General features: G+C 32.0%; 2 protein-coding genes across 2 annotated transcripts; both read right to left on the bottom strand.

The window, feature by feature from the left end:
- Positions 1-4817: 4817 nt before the first annotated feature.
- On the bottom strand, positions 4818-7409 carry LOC101212451 (WAT1-related protein At5g07050). The gene is made up of 6 exons (XM_011653866.2): positions 7073-7409; positions 6690-6752; positions 6227-6343; positions 5658-6069; positions 5420-5571; positions 4818-5317 (listed from the first exon to the last, which is right to left on the bottom strand). The coding sequence occupies exons 1-6, from the start codon at positions 7267-7269 to the stop codon at positions 5095-5097; spliced, it is 1164 nt and encodes a 387-aa protein (XP_011652168.2). The 5' UTR covers positions 7270-7409; the 3' UTR covers positions 4818-5094.
- Positions 7410-15033: 7624 nt separating this feature from the next.
- LOC101212206 (WAT1-related protein At5g07050) lies at positions 15034-17140 on the bottom strand. The gene is given in 8 exon segments (XM_031881732.1): positions 15034-15292; positions 15395-15546; positions 15633-15740; positions 15742-16045; positions 16161-16207; positions 16209-16281; positions 16657-16719; positions 17100-17140. Coding segments are annotated over 8 exon segments (1047 nt in total).
- Positions 17141-17408: the final 268 nt, after the last annotated feature.

Here is a 17408-nt window from a genome sequence, read left to right as displayed (position 1 = left end):
AAAAATATACAAATGAACCTTCTTTCTCTTTCGGATAATAATCAAATGGATTGTCCTATATAGAAATGGTTCATTCTCTGTTAAATCGATCATCCTTACTAAATTTATCAATTTCTTTGCCTCAAATGATCTATTCCCCTTCAAGAATTAGCTCTCCCTAAAAAGGAGGTGATCCGACTGCACCTTCCAGTACGGCTACCTTGTTAGATCGAGTAATCTCTTCCTTTATTGAAGAAAATGTATTTCTATTTTGCATGGTCTAATCATTGAGCCCAAAAATTTCTACCTAGTATAGTTGCCTATCCATGATTCTACTATTTAGTGAAATAAAGTTATTTGAATAGGAGGCATCATTCGCGATGGGTAGAAGGAATATAAGTACAATTTTAAATGTTTTACTTATGTACAAAGCAACAAACATTATATGTTTCAGTCATTCATTGAATGATAAATCACTACAAGTGAAGAAGATACATGATTTAAATAACGGAAGATCCAATATTTAAAAATTGTCTACATAAGACTATATCCATATCAACTATTATACCTCACGTGCATTGTTCCATCTTATCTTGTTAATCTGGTTAAGAATTCCACGTCAAATCTCTATAGTACATTGTCAAATCAATACTTATGTTACAAGGAATTTTTTTTTTCATACTATTAACTATATCTCAACAATGCTAAGTTCAAAAACTATTATTCTGATTTCTTTTCAGTGCATGCTTTATATTTTTTTTTAGAAATTAAAGAAGATACCTTGTTAAGCATATATCAATGAAAGACCAACAACAGCAAATTACATAAAGCTGAAGTTAGACCATTTTAAAGCGAATCAATAGAGAAAATAATATTAGCTTTGTTTTTGGAGACGTTTAATTACTTCTTTCCAACTAATTGCCATCTATGTTTAGTTGTGCATGAAAACATTTTCATGTTGTTAGTAAGAATGTATATAGGAATAAAAGGATCGTAGTTTGTTTTAACAATGAATGCAACTTCACTCATCTCCTTTTTGCTGATGATATCTTATTATTTGTGGAGGATAACGACTAATATATCTCAAATCTTAGAAATGTCATATTCCTTTTTGAAGCTGCTTTGGGATTAAACATGAATCTTTCAAAGTCCACTATTTCTCCCATCAATTTTAATAATAGCAGAAGTGAAGCTGTGGCAAATTTTTATGGGGTTTACAGAAACACAGTTTCTCCCTATAAATTATCTGGGTAAACCGTCCTTCATCTCATTTTTGGGATAACATTGTCGAGAAAATACACAAAAAATTGAGCAATTGGAAGTATTCTTATATGTTCAAAGGGGGCAAATTAACTCTCATCAAGTCTACCCTTGCTAGTCCTACCCTCCTATCAGCTCTCTGTTTTAATTTTAAAGCTCCTTCGGACAATTTCAAGACGATCGAAAGACATTGGCGTAATTTTCTCTGGAAGAACCATAATGAGGACAAACTCACCCATCTTCTTAGATGGTCTAAAGTCTCTCTCCCCATTCAAAAAGGTGGCTTGAATATCCATAAAATGGCTGACATAAATTTCTCCTTCTTATGCAAGTGGATTTGGAGATTTCATTCTGAGATTGATCCCCTTTGGAAGAAAATTATAATTGCAAAATACAAAGTCTTACATTGGGGAATTACATGCTGCTGGTAAATACTGCACCACAAGAGCTCCAGGGAGAAATATCTTCAAAGGGGCAGATTGGTTTAATTCACAAATGGATTGGTCCGTAAACAATGGTGGCTGTGATTTGGTCTGTTTGGTTGGAGAGAAATAACCGGGACAAAAGCAAATCAATCATCCATCTTTGGAAAGATATATGCTCTCTTTCGGGTGTTTGGACTTGCAAGTCCTCTCTTTTTTCAAGTTACAATGTCTCTACTATTGCCATCCACCTCGCTGCTTTCTAATTTTTTTTGTATTGGACTTTTCTCTAGCTCTATTATAACCTTTTTGGATTTTTTCTACATGCTGACTCAACTTATCTTTTTGAGAAGAAAAAAAACTGGAAGTGGTTGAAATCTGATTAGGGATATTTTGGGTTGATGTTAATGGACCAGAAAACAAAATTCAAGTTCAATTAGGGATATTCTTAGTAACTAGTTTCTTTATTTAGGCAATTCAAGTCATGATTTCACCGGAGGCGTAATAAAACAAAATTACAAATAGAAAGCAAAGCAAGTTCAATTAAGCAGAAGAAACTGAGGGAACTATTCAAACAGAAATAATTTCCCAATTGAAACTCAAAAATCTCTGGTAAACACCCATTTTAATTAATATATGAATCAATAGGGTACTCCATGGACCGTCAAAACATTGCTCTCCACACTTGGAAGGCTGAAACCTTCTCCAACTCCTCGAACTACTTTTGATCTGCAGAGAAACTCTCCTTCCACAAAGTTGTTGGACTACACAATAAATGGAAATTGAAACTCGAAACATACAGACTCTAGTGAATTTTCGCAAAACTCTAATTACACTATTTTAAAAAAAAATCCAATTGCATTAGAAAATTCAAAGTTCTCCCAACTATCAACAAATAACAATTTATTCAAAAACAAATCCACTAAGGTGACCATTCCATTAATCATCACCTTCGATTTCACATTCACGGACAAAACGTCGACACTATTACAAGCCAACTCCATCTGACTGTTCTTCAAGTTCTTCTAAAGTCGATAGACTAAGAAATAGTACGGAAATAAGAGAATTGCCAACAATTTATATTCACAATCCTTGAGATCATCGTCATTGTATCGTCCTCGAAGAAGTAGACAATTTCAAAGATGAAGGCCATAACCAGACCAATGTTGGACAGAAAGATTGTCTTCTCAGGTGTTGGATTGGTCAAATTGAGGAGTTTCCAAGGCTTGTCTTCATATATGTCTTCATCGGATATGGAAAAGGAGATATGACCAAGATGATTTTAAGGTGGAGAGGGAGAAGGATTTCGAAAGGTGAAATCCATGTGGAGTGTCTGAAAAATCGAAGAAGAAATGCGGGTTGGTGTGGGTTGATTTAGAGGTTGAGGGGTGCAAACCCTAAAACAAATCTCACTTCTCTAATTGTAGCTTTCCATTTTTTCTTTAATCTTTTTTATTTTCCTCTAGTGTGATATATTCCACCCAAATATATAAAAAGTCACAAAACCTCAATTTTAAAACGGATTGGTTTAAGGAGTGGAATGAAATCCATTTATGATTGTTTGTGACGCCACGTGATGCATAGCAGTCGACGTCCTCAAAAGAGTTAGTTCTAAAAGAAAATAGGAGTGACCAACGTGAATGAACACCGAAATAAAGTAAACAATTTTAGAAAAAATGGTCTGCGAAAATAAAGTTGTGAGTTCGGGAGTCATTTGTGTATGAAAAAAGTATTAGCACGCACAACTTCTATTTAGAAAAACGCGATGACCAAATTTCAAATTTTGAAATGAAAATATTTTTAATTTATTTTAAAAAAATGTCTTATTTTACTCTCATTACTCCAATATTTGAAGCAATGAGGGAAGTATAAGTGGTGAAGAAGGAGAACATCGACGATCGACTGGTACAGTGATCTTTCGAAAAACAAATTAACAAAAATTTAAGATTAGTAAGAATTTATATTTCGTATTCGAAATACATTAGAGTATATTAAGTATATTGAAGATAACATCATTTATGCATTATTGAATATATGAAGTAGTATATATGTAACAAATCACCGAAAATATATGTATTATGTAGTAGTATATATGTAAGAATTCAAAAAAATCTTGATCGGCTACATAATCTGTGCATATAGTGTATATAAATGTAGTAAGAAAAAATCACAAAACATGAAAAAAAAATCTTGCAATGGTATATATGTAACAAATCACAAAATATAAACGAATTATTCGTAGCATATATATGTAAGAAATAAAAAAAAATACTTAATAAATATATAATTTGTGTATATATACGCAATAAGAAAAAATCACATAACATGAAAAAGAATATGTAATTATTGAATATATGTAATAATATACCATAGTATATATAAATGACGGAACATTTTAATAAAAATTATATGTCGAGCATGACAAGAAGATGAACTGAATAATAAAAAATTAAACAAAATAGAAGGAACGTGACGAGAATATATGCTAAGAAATGAAAGAATAACAAATTTTTTAAGGAAAAAAATATGTTATGAAACAGAAGAAGAACGAATATATGAAACGAAAAAAAAAGACTAACTATATATTTTGTAACGAATAAAAATATTTATAAACTATAACAAAAATTTTGGATTCTATCAATGATAACAAATGATAGACTTTCTATCACTCGCTATCAATGCCACTGATAGAAGGATATCATTATTTATCACTAGCTATTAAATGTTTATTATCGATAAAATCTAAAATTTTGCTATATAGAGCTTGTAAATGTTTTGTCAAATTAACTCCTTTTTTTTTACAATTTTTCTATTTTTTAATAATTTATTATTTTGTAAGGTCTTTACTTTTGTGTCTTTGTGCGTGTACATATGCTCAACTTTACGTTAATGGTAGCATATATATGAATGACCATAGCGCAATTAGTATATGGTGTTTGTATTATAAACGTTGAGATCAACCTTTGACTCCATGCATTGCCATATACATTTTACCTTCTATATGAATTAATACAACTTAGGTATGTAGAGTTCGTATTTGATATGGAATAATAGTCTTTTCCAAATAAAGTGTCATTTCCTAATTTTTTTATTTAGTTGCAAACCATAAAGTCATTTTAAAAATTAAAAATACAATACAATATTTGCACGTGCAGCTAATTAATATCTTCTAGTCTTTTATATATTTTTTGGCACATCGTTATGTCCTTTCATACTCCAATCACAATGGATAGATTTTACCTAATAGTTTATATGTTAGTCCCATTATACCCAACCAAAAATAGATTAGTTTGAGAAAGAATAACTAAAGTTAAAAGGAAAGAGTGGAGGATAAAATGGAATATAAAAAAGGAAAATTTAAAGAAAAGAGTGTTCAATCATCAATATTCTCCTCCTCCCCCTTTTAGTTTCTTACTTAACCATAATTTCTTTGTTAGTGTTCTTTTTCCATGTAATTAGGTGAAGCCATGGATGGAATAGTAGTAATGGTCAAACCCTCCTCTTTCTTTTGATCAATTGCTAATTCAATACCTTCCCCTATTATTGCTTCAACAATAATCTCTCCATTAACTTCTTCCTTCTTCTCTTTGCTTTCCTTATACATTCCCCACAAAACAAAGTATAACCCTATCACAATCACCACTGTTCCAATTATCCTGAAAATTCCAAACATAAAAATATCATATAATTAGGATTATTATCTTAGTGAGAAAAGTAATTATATAGACAAGAAAGACAGAAAGAAATTGATGAGTTACCCTCCAACATAAATCTCTTCGGCCAAGATGAAATGACCCATGAACGCAACAATCACTACTACCATAGGACCAAAAGCTGTAACAAAAACTGGCCCTCTTCTTTTCATAACCAAACCTTGAACATAATATGCCACCCCTGTCGTCACAATTCCCTACATAATTTGTATCTCAATATTGTGAGGCATCCTACATTTATTTTAAAGATCGAAAAATATCTGATAATAACTGTCTTTCTTACCGCATAAGCGGATGCTAGAAGGTTCCAATCCCAACCGATGGTCCACACGGAGAGGCGACGCTCCATGGCAAGGGTGGCAACAATGGCCTGAAGGGTTCCCAAAAAGCAAACCAAGGCGGTGAGAGAAAGATGGGCAGTGTATTTTCTCAATGTTATTGCTTGGAGGACGAAGAAGGCCGCCCAAGCCAAATTGGAGATGATGAGCAAAATGGATCCTTTGATGTACTCTCCCTTGTTGTGGTGCTTGAGCACGGCCGTGGACGGTATGTTCGGTTGGGGGCCGTGCTTTGTGCCGAGAAAGTTGACAACACTTCCTTTATAAAATGTCATCAACATGGCTCCACCTAAGGTCACTATTGTTCCCAACAACTTCGCTCGACATCTCACTCTTTTCAAGTCCAACTTTTCTATCCTGATAGATCGACAAAGAAATAAGATTATAGAAGGTTTGAATGCACAAAGTTAAAATAAACTTGACCAATAAAAATTAGTATGTTTATTCATATTTTTTACACTTTTTATTATTTTATTCGAAACGAGAGGATGGGGGTAACCAAGGTTTAAAGTACTTGCAAATGACTGCCATAGCAAATGTCATTGAAGGAAGCATGTTGCCTATGGCGCAAGCGATTGTTGGAGATGTCAATTTTAGCCCCATGTAGTATAAGTTTTGATCAAGCAATGGCCTGTTGAGACAGAAATCAATGGCATATGGAAGATATATATAGAGGTAAAGTAAAAAGGTAAACTTGAAGAAAACGATAAGTTGTTGCTTCATGACCATTTGATTTTTTATTTTTTAACTTTTGAAAATTACATGTAGAAGAACTTGTTCCACCTCTCAATTTTATGCTTTGTTTTTTACCAATAATTTCAGAAACCACACACCCAACTTTTGAAAATTAGAAAAAAAAGAGAGAAAATAGACTTTCTTATAAAAACCCAAAAAAAAAGAGAAAGAAATGATTGGAAGGTGACCTCAATAACAATAATAATTATTAAGAAATTAAAAGCCAAAGTTTTGATACTAACCCAAGAAGAGCAAGAACGAACATCTGAATGAAAATCTTAACTGTAATCTTTGGTCTAAATTTCCTGAAAAGAAAAAAGAATGGAAGAATGAGTTGTCGGGATATAATGCTTGGAATGCGTTTTCAAGCAGAAAAAAATGATTATAGAAAAATCCCACCTAAGTCGTTGTTTGACAAAACAAATTATTTATTAATCTACCTCCAAAATACTTCTTAATTTAATCTAACATGCAATATAGTTAACCACAACTATATCCATAATTATTTTAAAAGCCTTAACCACAAGGTAAAAAATAGTATCTTTTTAGTGAAATTGAGCAAAACAATAGTTATTGTAATGTGTGGTAAAAATATATGATAGCAGAGGAATATGATTATACGCACCTCTCCAGAATGAGAGCAAAGGGCACCATGATCGCAGTGGCAAAGACGTGACGGTAGACGACAAGAACGTAGTGACTGATACCACCATTGAGGGCGATGGCAGAGAGGATGTTCAGTCCGGCGTAGCCGAATTGGAGGAAGATGACTGCGATGTATGGCATTGCATTTTGGAAGAAATGGCCAAAGAATAATCCCATGGACTTTGTGTTGTTATGTTAAAAAAAGAAGAAAGGATGTTGTTTTTGAAGATAAATATGTAGAAGAAGAAAAGTCTGGCTACAATGGCTAAAATCAAAGAAAAAGAGGAACGATGGAAAGAGAGGAATTAATACTTTCGAAAAATGCTTATGATAAAGTGTTTTGAAACACCAAATATGTATTTTATAGACAACTTAATTTGTTTGAGTTTTTTCCTCCTTTTTTATTATTATATTTTTTTTCTTCTATTAAAAAATAATTTTTATATTTGCTTATATAATTTTGAGTTTGTTATGTTTTTACAAAATTTATATTTAGTTTTTCAAAATTATTCTATATAAAAAGAAACATGGCTTCCAAATTTCGAGGATACTTATTGTTCCTTCCCTTGGTGGCATTTTTGGTATTTTAAAGAAGATCGATATTTGTTTTATACTTCATCAACAAGGCCTTTACTCGAGAATATTTAAAGATTATCTTTACTTTAAAATCTTTAAAAATTTCTATTCATTTTTCGATTTGAAGTTTTTTTTTTTCTATCTATAAAAAGGAAAAGATGATCCGGAGGAATTTTCTTTTGAGAGAAAATTTCGACAACATCTGCTTATCTGACATAAACAAAAACAATCTAGACCTGATCAAGTGGTCAATGGTCACTACACCTCTTGAACTTGGGGGCTGGAGGTATCTCTTCTCTCGATACAAATTTTACTCTGCTTACAAATTAAAATGACTTTGGAGGTACCTAATGAACCTGATGCTCTCTGGAAATCTGTCATTATGGTAAAATATTCATTCATTGCTATGGAAATTTTACCTACTTGTGCAAAACATAGCAGCATCAATGCTCCCTGGAGATCTATCTGCAAAAATGTTGATTGGTTTAACTCTCATTTGGGTTGAAAAATAAACAATGGCATCTCTTTTTTGCTTAGCAATTGGTGCTCTTTTGAACCTTTGTATAGATCTTTTCCTAGATTATATACTCTCTCCACAAAAATCATAATGGCTCCCTTAGACATATGTGGAGTTTTGATCGTAAAGCTTGGGATATTCATAACAGAAGGCATTTGAGGGATATAGAGAAGTTTCTCAGTGGAAAAATGTACGAAGGAAACTTTCTTCACTTTCAGATAATAATCAAATGGATTGCCCTATCTGGAAGCCATAAATAGAAATGGTTCCTTTTCTATTGAATCGATCATCCTTACTAAATTCATCAATTTCTTTGCCTTATAGATGATCCGTTTCCCTTCAAGAATCTTTGAAAATCAAAAGTTCCCAAAAAAATGCAAATTCTACCTTTTGGATAGCAGCTTACAAAGAGATCTTCACAATTGAGACTATTCAATATAGGATTAAAAAACATTGTCTCAATCCAAATTGGTGCATATTATGTAAGAAAAGTAATGAGACAACTGATCACATGTTCCTCAATTGTTCATTCATCAAATCCTTACGGAGAAAAGCAAAGGAATGCACTGGTTGGGAGCATATTGTTGATAGCTTTAAAGCTTTAAGCAACCTAAGTCACAAAAGGGATTGATTCTTTTCAAACTTCTGACAGCCATCACTTGGCTTACATGGTTGAAAAGAAACAATAGGCTATTCAACAAAGCTATACCTCTTCAATCAACCTTTGGGAGAATGTCTACAAGCTCACTGCTTTATGGTCAACCAAACATAAGTTCTTAAAGAACTATTCTACTTCTAATATCAATGCTTTTTGTTAATGTTGTATACATTACATTTAGGCTTATCTCTAGTCTTTTTGTAATTGTATTGACTATGTATCGCCTTTGCTTTATTGAATAAATATATGAGAATGATAAGGAGGTTAAGAGGGTGTTCACCTAGTGGGGATGCTTGGATGCGCCTACTCACCTATACAATATCATTTTCTAAAAAAAAAGAAAAAAAATCATCATTCTTCTCCTAGGGACATTCAAGAAATAATGTATAGAAGCATATATGAATGTAAATCCTTACGTCATAAATAGATTTTTCATGAAAACTATTTGACTTCTTCAAGAACAATTCAAGTTATGTGATGATATGAGATTTAAAAAAGACATAACTAATTGAATACGTTCAATTACTAAAAGAGTACTAATCTAGGAATATGTCTTCTAGATTAATGAAGTGTATTCACTAATTAATACTCATTTGAATTTTAATAAATTTTTTTATCTAAAGTGTAAAAGCTCTCTAGAAGTAGGTGGATTTTTCCATTACAAAGTTTCCGTTTCTTTTCGTTTATTTAGATATCACTCTATCTATAAAGTATTTTACTTTTCTTGAGAGTGGTGAGATATATTGGTGTGTTTTGGTTGAAACATGTTATACATTAAAGACAAATAAAAACATGGAAAAAGGGAAAACTGAAAAGAAACTTCAATTTCATATTCCCATATATGTAGGGTTTAAAAAGATCGAACATAAGAGTATTCATATCAACTATTATACCTCACATGGATTGTTCTATCTTATCTTTAACATTTGGTTAAGAATTCCACATCAATCTGTATGGTACACACAATCAAATCAATACTTGTTACAAAGAATTTTTTTTTCATACTATTAATTATATATACTTCAATAATGCTAAGTTCAAAACTATTATTCTGATTTCTTTTCGGTGCATGCTTTATATATATATATATATATATATATAATATTTTTAGAAAGAAGATACCATTTTAAAGCTGATCAATAGAGAAAATATTTGTATTATTTGACAAATTATATCCATTGTCTTAGAATTAGTTTGTTTTTGGAGATGTTTAATTACTTCTTTCCAACTAATTGCCGTCTGAGATGAGAATAAGATTACTAGAAGTTAAGAATGTCTTAAAATAATAATTTTGAGAATAAAATTGTTGAAAATTAAGAACATCTATGTTATCTATGTGCATGAAAATGTTGTTATTAACAACGCATAGGAATAAATTATTTTTGCATTTCATTTATAAAATTAATCAGAAAAACCCTATATAATTTTAATTTATTAATTGATAAGCGATTAACTTAATTCAAAAGTTTGAGAACAATTCATTATTTAAAAATCAAATAATAATATTAATTACTAAATTTTTAAAATGAGTAATTTATGATAGGATATATTTTATGAATATATATATATATATATATATATATATATATATTCATTTATGAATAATGAATAATTGATAGAAATATTTCAATTTATTATGCTTCTTTTTAAAAAGGCCCCATTCAATTGTTGTGTAATTAATCTAAATTAATTAATTATAATATTATATAAAATAAAAGAATAAAAAATGAATTAAAAAAGAAAAAATGAGTGAAAAAAAATACATAATTTTGAATGGATATAGTTGATGGACATATACAAATAATGCATGAAAATAGGTTATTCTCATGCTTAAGCTAAGCTACAAAATCTTGTACGTAATATCCGTTTCAATCCGATTTATGTCATTTCAATTCTCTCAATTCAACCGGGTCTCGAGTTGCCACAAAGGAAAAGTTATTTGTGACAAATATGAACAAAAAGCTAATGTTGAATATATCTTATAATTTTTTTTTAGCAAATATGAGCAAGGAGCTAATGTACCCTTCTTCAAAATGATAAACTTGCACTATTACAATATTTACATTAAATGATAGTAAAAAACTAATTATGTTATAAGCGTATGACAACATGAAGAGTGACTGACATCAAAGATACTAGGAGTTTTGTTTGTTGAATCTGATTCGATTTTACTTGAAGGAATTAAAATCATTCAAAATGAAAGGCAAAGAAAACACAAATTGAAAGATTGTTGTATGAAAATTAAACACCTAGCTTGGGATTTGTTTTAGTTTTACTTTTGATGAATAACTCAATCATTGATTCATCGGGCATATTATATCATTTCTTGCAAACTATGAACAATTAATTCTTAGCCGATCATGTCTAAAGAAGCTAGATGTAGTGTTCTACAATTCAAATTAATCTTTGTGTTCACAGAAATTAAGGTGACGTCCTATAACTCAATCTTTATGTTTTGAGTGCATTTTTTGTATGTGCTTTTAAATTTCGTAGCAGCGCTCTGCGTTTTGCTCAAAACCATGCTATTCTACCTTGCGATGTTGTGCTTCTAACTTCATTCTGCATCATTCTAAAATAAACAAAAACACACCAATCAAAACGAGTAATAGAAGTACTTCAGCAAGAAATCTAAAACTACAAATTCACTAGTTCTAACTGAAAGTGGTTGAACCGGAGATGGATCAAAGAAATTGATTTGAGAGAAAGGAACAATGAGATGACCGAGTTAGACAGCTCTCGTAGAATTGTTCTAGACAGAAGTGAACAATTTTATCCACAAAGAAACACCGCTTTGGGCTCAGAAATGCAAAAGACTATGACTTACAGAAGGGGATGAAAATACTGACTTCTTTCATCAAATTTGTTGCGCCCGACAAAGACGAAGCGCCATTACCAGTATTCAAAGTGTTTTGGGGAAAAACTATAATACTAACGTCTCCATTGAAAAGGTTTTCAATGATATTTATATATCAAATAAACCTTCCAATTGGTTGATTGCAAATCTTAATCGGTCACCCATCTCTACAAGCAGCGAGAATGCATTGTGTCTTCCTTTCAATGAGATTGAAATTCTTACTACTCTGAAATCTTTTGCTAACAACAAAACCCCCGAGCTAGATGGATTCACTATGGAATTCCTGAAGCATAATTGGAACATTCTCAAGAAGGATACTTTGACTGTCTTTACAGATTTTTTGTCCAAAAGGGGATCATAAACAAAATTGTCAACGATACTTACATCGCTTTTATTGCAAAAAGAGAGGTGTATTACAGCGACAGAATATAGACCTATCAGTCTCACCACAACTCTCTATAAGCTTATGGCTAAGACCCTGACTGAAAGTTTGACTCTTCCTCCCACCATATCCGAATACCAAATGGTTTTCGTTAAAGGGAGACACAAATCACAAATGCCATTCTCATTGCTAATGAAGCCATTGACTTCTGAAAAGTAAAGAAAACTAAGGGCTTCATCTTCAAATTGGACATTGAAAAAGCATTTGATAAAACAGTCCATTATACTTGCACAAGCCCATATTTTTTTATCTTTCTACTATCCAAGATGGAACTATCAAAGATGCTTGGAACGCTAACATTTCGGACTGGGATATTTTTCCTAGAAGGCCGTTAAGAAGCTTGGAAAGGCAGCAATGGGATAGCCTAAAACAACCCCTTATCTCTCCAAATGGAAGTAGAGGTCCTGATCTCCCTAAGTGGAAGTTAAACTCTGACGGCAAATTCAGCAATTGCTTCACTAAAAAAGGTCTTGATCAATGTTGAACAAAGAGATGAAACTAATATCAACACTGATATTTTCCAGAAGTTTTGGAAATCAAAAATACCGAAAAAATGCAGATTCTTCCTCTGGTCCCTTTTACATAAATGCATAAATACAGCCGGCATACTACAAAAAAGGATTCGGGCTCTTTAGCTCAACCCGAACTGGTGTGTCATGTGCTATAAGCATTCTGAAGAGATTAATCATATTTTTACCACTTGCCAAACTACAAAGATATTCTGGAAAAAGCTTGAAATTCTTATTGGCTGGAAAAATCAACAACTTAATGTGCAATCCCTTTGTTTTGATATTTGTCTCATCAAGCAACATATAATCAGAAGAATGTCATTAAGTTCAATACTATTGTAGCTGTGATTTGGTCTGTTTGGTTGGAGAGAAATAACCGGGACAAAAGCAAATCAACCATCCATCTTTTGAAAGATATATGCTTTCTTTCAGGGTTTTTGGACTAGCAACTCCTCTCTTTTTTCAAGTTACAATGTCTCTACTATTGCTATCGACCTCGCAGCTTTCTAATTTTTTTTGTATTGGACTTTTCTCTAGCCCTATTATAATCTTTTTGGATTTTTTCTACATGCTGGCTCAATGTATCTTTTTGAGAAGAAAAAAAACTGAAAGTGGTTGAAGTCTGATTAGGGATATTTTGGGTTGATGTTAATGGACCAGAAAACAAAATTCAAGTTCAATTAGGGATATTCTTAGTAACTAGTTTCTTTATTTAGGCAATTCAAGTCATGATTTCACGGGAGGCGTAATAAAACAAAATTACAAATAGAAAGCAAAACAAGTTCAATTAAGCAGAAGAAACTGAGGGAACTATTCAAACAGAAATAGTTTCCCAATTGAAACTCAAAAATCTCTGGAAAACACCCATTTTAATTAAGATATGAATCAATAGGGTACTCCATGGACCGTCAAAACATTGCCCTCCACACTTGGAAGGCTAAAACCTTCTCCAACTCCTCGAACTACTTTTGATCTGCAGAGAAACTCTCCTTCCACAAAGTTGTTGGACTACACAATAAATGGAAATTGAAACTCGAAACATACAGACTCTAGTGAATTTTCGCAAAACTCTAATTACACTATTTTAAAAAAAAATCCAATTGCATTAGAAAATTCAAAGTTCTCCCAACTAAATTCAACAAATAACAATTTATTCAGAAACAAATCCACTAAGGTGTCCATTCCATTAATCATCACCTTCGATTTCACATTCACAGACAAAACGTCGACACTATTACAAGCCAACTCCATTTATGGTTCTTCAAGTTCTTCTAAAGTCGACAGACTAAGAAATAGTACGAAAATAAGAGAATTGCCAACAATTTATATTCACAATCCTTGAGATCATCGTCATTGTATTGTCCTCGAAGAAGTAGACAATTTCAAAGATGAAGGCCATAACCAGACCAATGTTGGACAGAAAGATTGTCTTCTCAGGTGTTGGATTGGTCAAATTGAGGAGTTTCCAAGGCTTGTCTTCATATATGTCTTCATCGGATATGGAAAAGGAGATATGACCAAGATGATTTTAAGGTGGAGAGGGAGAAGGATTTCGAAAGGTGAAATCCATGTGGAGTGTCTGAAAAATCGAAGAAGAAATGCGGGTTGGTGTGGGTTGATTTAGAGGTTGAGGGGTGCAAACCCTAAAACAAATCTCACTTCTCTAATTGTAGCTTTCCATTTTTTCTTTAATCTTTTTTATTTTCCTCTAGTGTGATATATTCCACCCAAATATATAAAAAGTCACAAAACCTCAATTTTAAAACGGATTGGTTTAAGGAGTGGAATGAAATCCATTTATGATTGTTTGTGACGCCACGTGATGCAGAGCAGCCGACCTCCTCAAAAAAATTAGTTCTAAAAGAAAATAGGAGTGGCCAGCGTGAATGGACACCGAAATAAAGCAAACAATTTTAGAAAAAATGGTCTGCGAAAAATAAAGTTGAGTTCGGAAGTCATTTGTGTATGAAAAAGGTATTAGCACGCACAACATCTATTTAGAAAAACGCGATGACCAAATTTCAAATATTGAAATAAAAATATTTTTAATTTATTTTAAAACTAATGTCTTATTTTACTCTCATTACTCCAATATTTGAAGCAATGAGGGAAGTATAAGTGGTGAAGAAGGAAAACATCGACGATCGACTGGTACAGTGATTTTTCGAAAAACAAATTAACAAAAATTTAAGGTTAGTAAGAATTTATATTTTGTATACGAAATATGTTAGATTATATTAAGTATATTGAAGATAACATCATTTATGTATTATTGAATATATGAAGTAGTATATATGTAACAAATCACATAAAATATGTATTATGGAGTAGTATATACGTAAGAATTCAAAAAAATCTTGATTGGTTACATAATAATATTCTTTGTTAGTGTTCTTTTTCCATGTAATTAGGTGAAGCCATGGATGGAATAGTAGTAATGGTCAAACCCTCTTTCTTTTGATCAATTGCTAATTCAATACCTTCATTTATCATAGGCAATTGATGATCATGATGATCACCTTCGTCTATTATTGCTTCAACAATAATCTCTCCATTAACTTCTTCCTTCTTCTCTTTGCTTTCCTTATACATTCCCCACAAAACAAAGTATAACCCTATCACAATCACCACTGTTCCAATTATCCTGAAAATTCCAAACATAAAAATATCATATAATTAGGATTATTATCTTAGTGAGAAAAGTAATTATATAGACAAGAAAGACAGAAAGAAATTGATGAGTTACCCTCCAACATAAATCTCTTCAGCCAAGATGAAATGACCCATGAAGGCAACAATCACTACTACCATAGGACCAAAAGCTGTAACAAAAACTGGCCCTCTTCTTTTCATAACCATACCTTGAACATAATATGCCACCCCTGTCGTCACAATTCCCTACATAATTTGTATCTCAATATTGTGAGGCATCGTGCATTTATTTTAAAGATAAAAAAATATCTGATAATAATTGTCTTTCTTACCGCATAAGCAGATGCTAGAAGGTTCCAATCCCAACCGATGGTCCACACGGAAAGGCGACGCTCCATGGCAAGGGTGGCAACAATAGCCTGAAGGGTTCCCAGAAAGCAAAACCAAGGCGGTGAGAGAAAGATGAGCTGTGTATTTTCTCAAGGTTATTGCTTGAAGGACGAAGAAGGCTGCCCAAACAAAAACGGAGATGATGAGCAAAATGGAGCCTTTGATGTACTCTCCCTTGTTGTGGTGGTTGTGCACGGCCGTGGATGGTATGTTCGGTTGGTGGCCGTGCTTTGTACCGAGAAAGTTGACGATACTTCCTTTATAAAATGTCATCAACATGGCTCCACATAGAGTCACTATTGTTCCCAACAACTTCGCTCGGCATCCCACTCTTTTCAAGTCTAACTTTTCTATGCTGCTAATCAATAAAGAAATAAGAACATAAACAATAAAAATTAGTGTATACATTCATATTTTTACACTTTTTATTATTTTATTTGGAAGGAGAGGACGATGGAGGTTTAAAATACTTGCAAATGATTGCCATGGAGAATGCCATTGAAGGAAACACGTTGCCTAGCTATGGCGCCACTGATTGTTGGAGAAGTCACTTTTAGCCCCATGTAGTTTAAGTTTTGATCAATCACAGGCCTGTTGAGAGAGAGATCAATGCCATGGAAGATATAGAGGTCACAGAAAAGGTAAACTTGAAGGAACGAGAAATTAAGCCTCGTTGGCTTGGAAACCGTATTTTTTATTTTTTTATTTTGAAAATTATGCCTATAAGAATTTCTTCTACCTCTAAACTTTATGCTTTGTTTTATACTTCTTATCAATAATTGCAAAAACCACACACCCAACATTTGAAAATTAGAAAAAAGTGTTTTTATTTTAAAATTAAACTTAGAATGAGATAAAATAGATTAGTTTAAAAAAAACCAAAACAAAAAAATGTAATGGTTATGAAAAGTGTTATGAATAATAATAACAACATAGAAATTAAAAGACAAGTTTTTATATACTAACCCAAGAAGAGGAAGAATGAATACCTGAACGAAAATTATAAATGTAATCTTGGGTCTTAGTTTTCTGATAAAATATAAAAAAATGGAAAAACGCATTATTGGGAAATAACGTGGGCAATGCATTGCGTTTGCAACCATATAAAATGATTATAGAAAAATTCTGCATAAGTTGTTTTGGTAAAACAAATTTTCTTTTTGTTAATTTACGCCTAAATTTTCATTTTAATTTATTCTAACATGCAATAGTTAAGCACAAGTAGTATTAATTATTTAAAAAGTTATACAAGTAAAAGACAACATCTTTCTAGTAAAAATGTACAAAACAAAAGTTATTGAAGCACTGTAGAAATATAAGATAGCAGAGGAATAACACAACGCTTTTTTTCTTTCTTCTTTGTTTGAGGATAAAACTCAAAAAGAGATAGCAGTGTATGTATACGCTACCTTGCATTGTGGAAGAAAAGGCCAAGGGATTCTAATCCCATAGCTAAGTGTTATGTTTAAAATATAGGGTGGTTGTTTTTGAAGATATTACTGGAGAAGAAGAAGAAAAGGTATAGCAGCTGGCCGTATGGCTAAAGTTAAAGATCAATAGGAACAATGAGAAGAGAGGAATGAACTCTAGAAAAATGCTTATGACAAATTTTCTTTCTTTCTTTTTATTATTGTTTATTTTATTTTATCAGAAAAATGGTAAAAAATAGAAAGAATGAACATGTGTAATAAACTTTATCTTTAGGAGTGTAAATAATT

The sequence above is a fragment of the Cucumis sativus genome, chromosome 3, assembly GCF_000004075.3.
Source record: "Cucumis sativus cultivar 9930 chromosome 3, Cucumber_9930_V3, whole genome shotgun sequence".
NCBI lineage: Eukaryota > Viridiplantae > Streptophyta > Magnoliopsida > Cucurbitales > Cucurbitaceae > Cucumis > Cucumis sativus.
The sequence above is the reverse complement of the archived record's forward strand: the minus strand, read 5'-3'. Positions and strand labels throughout refer to the sequence as shown.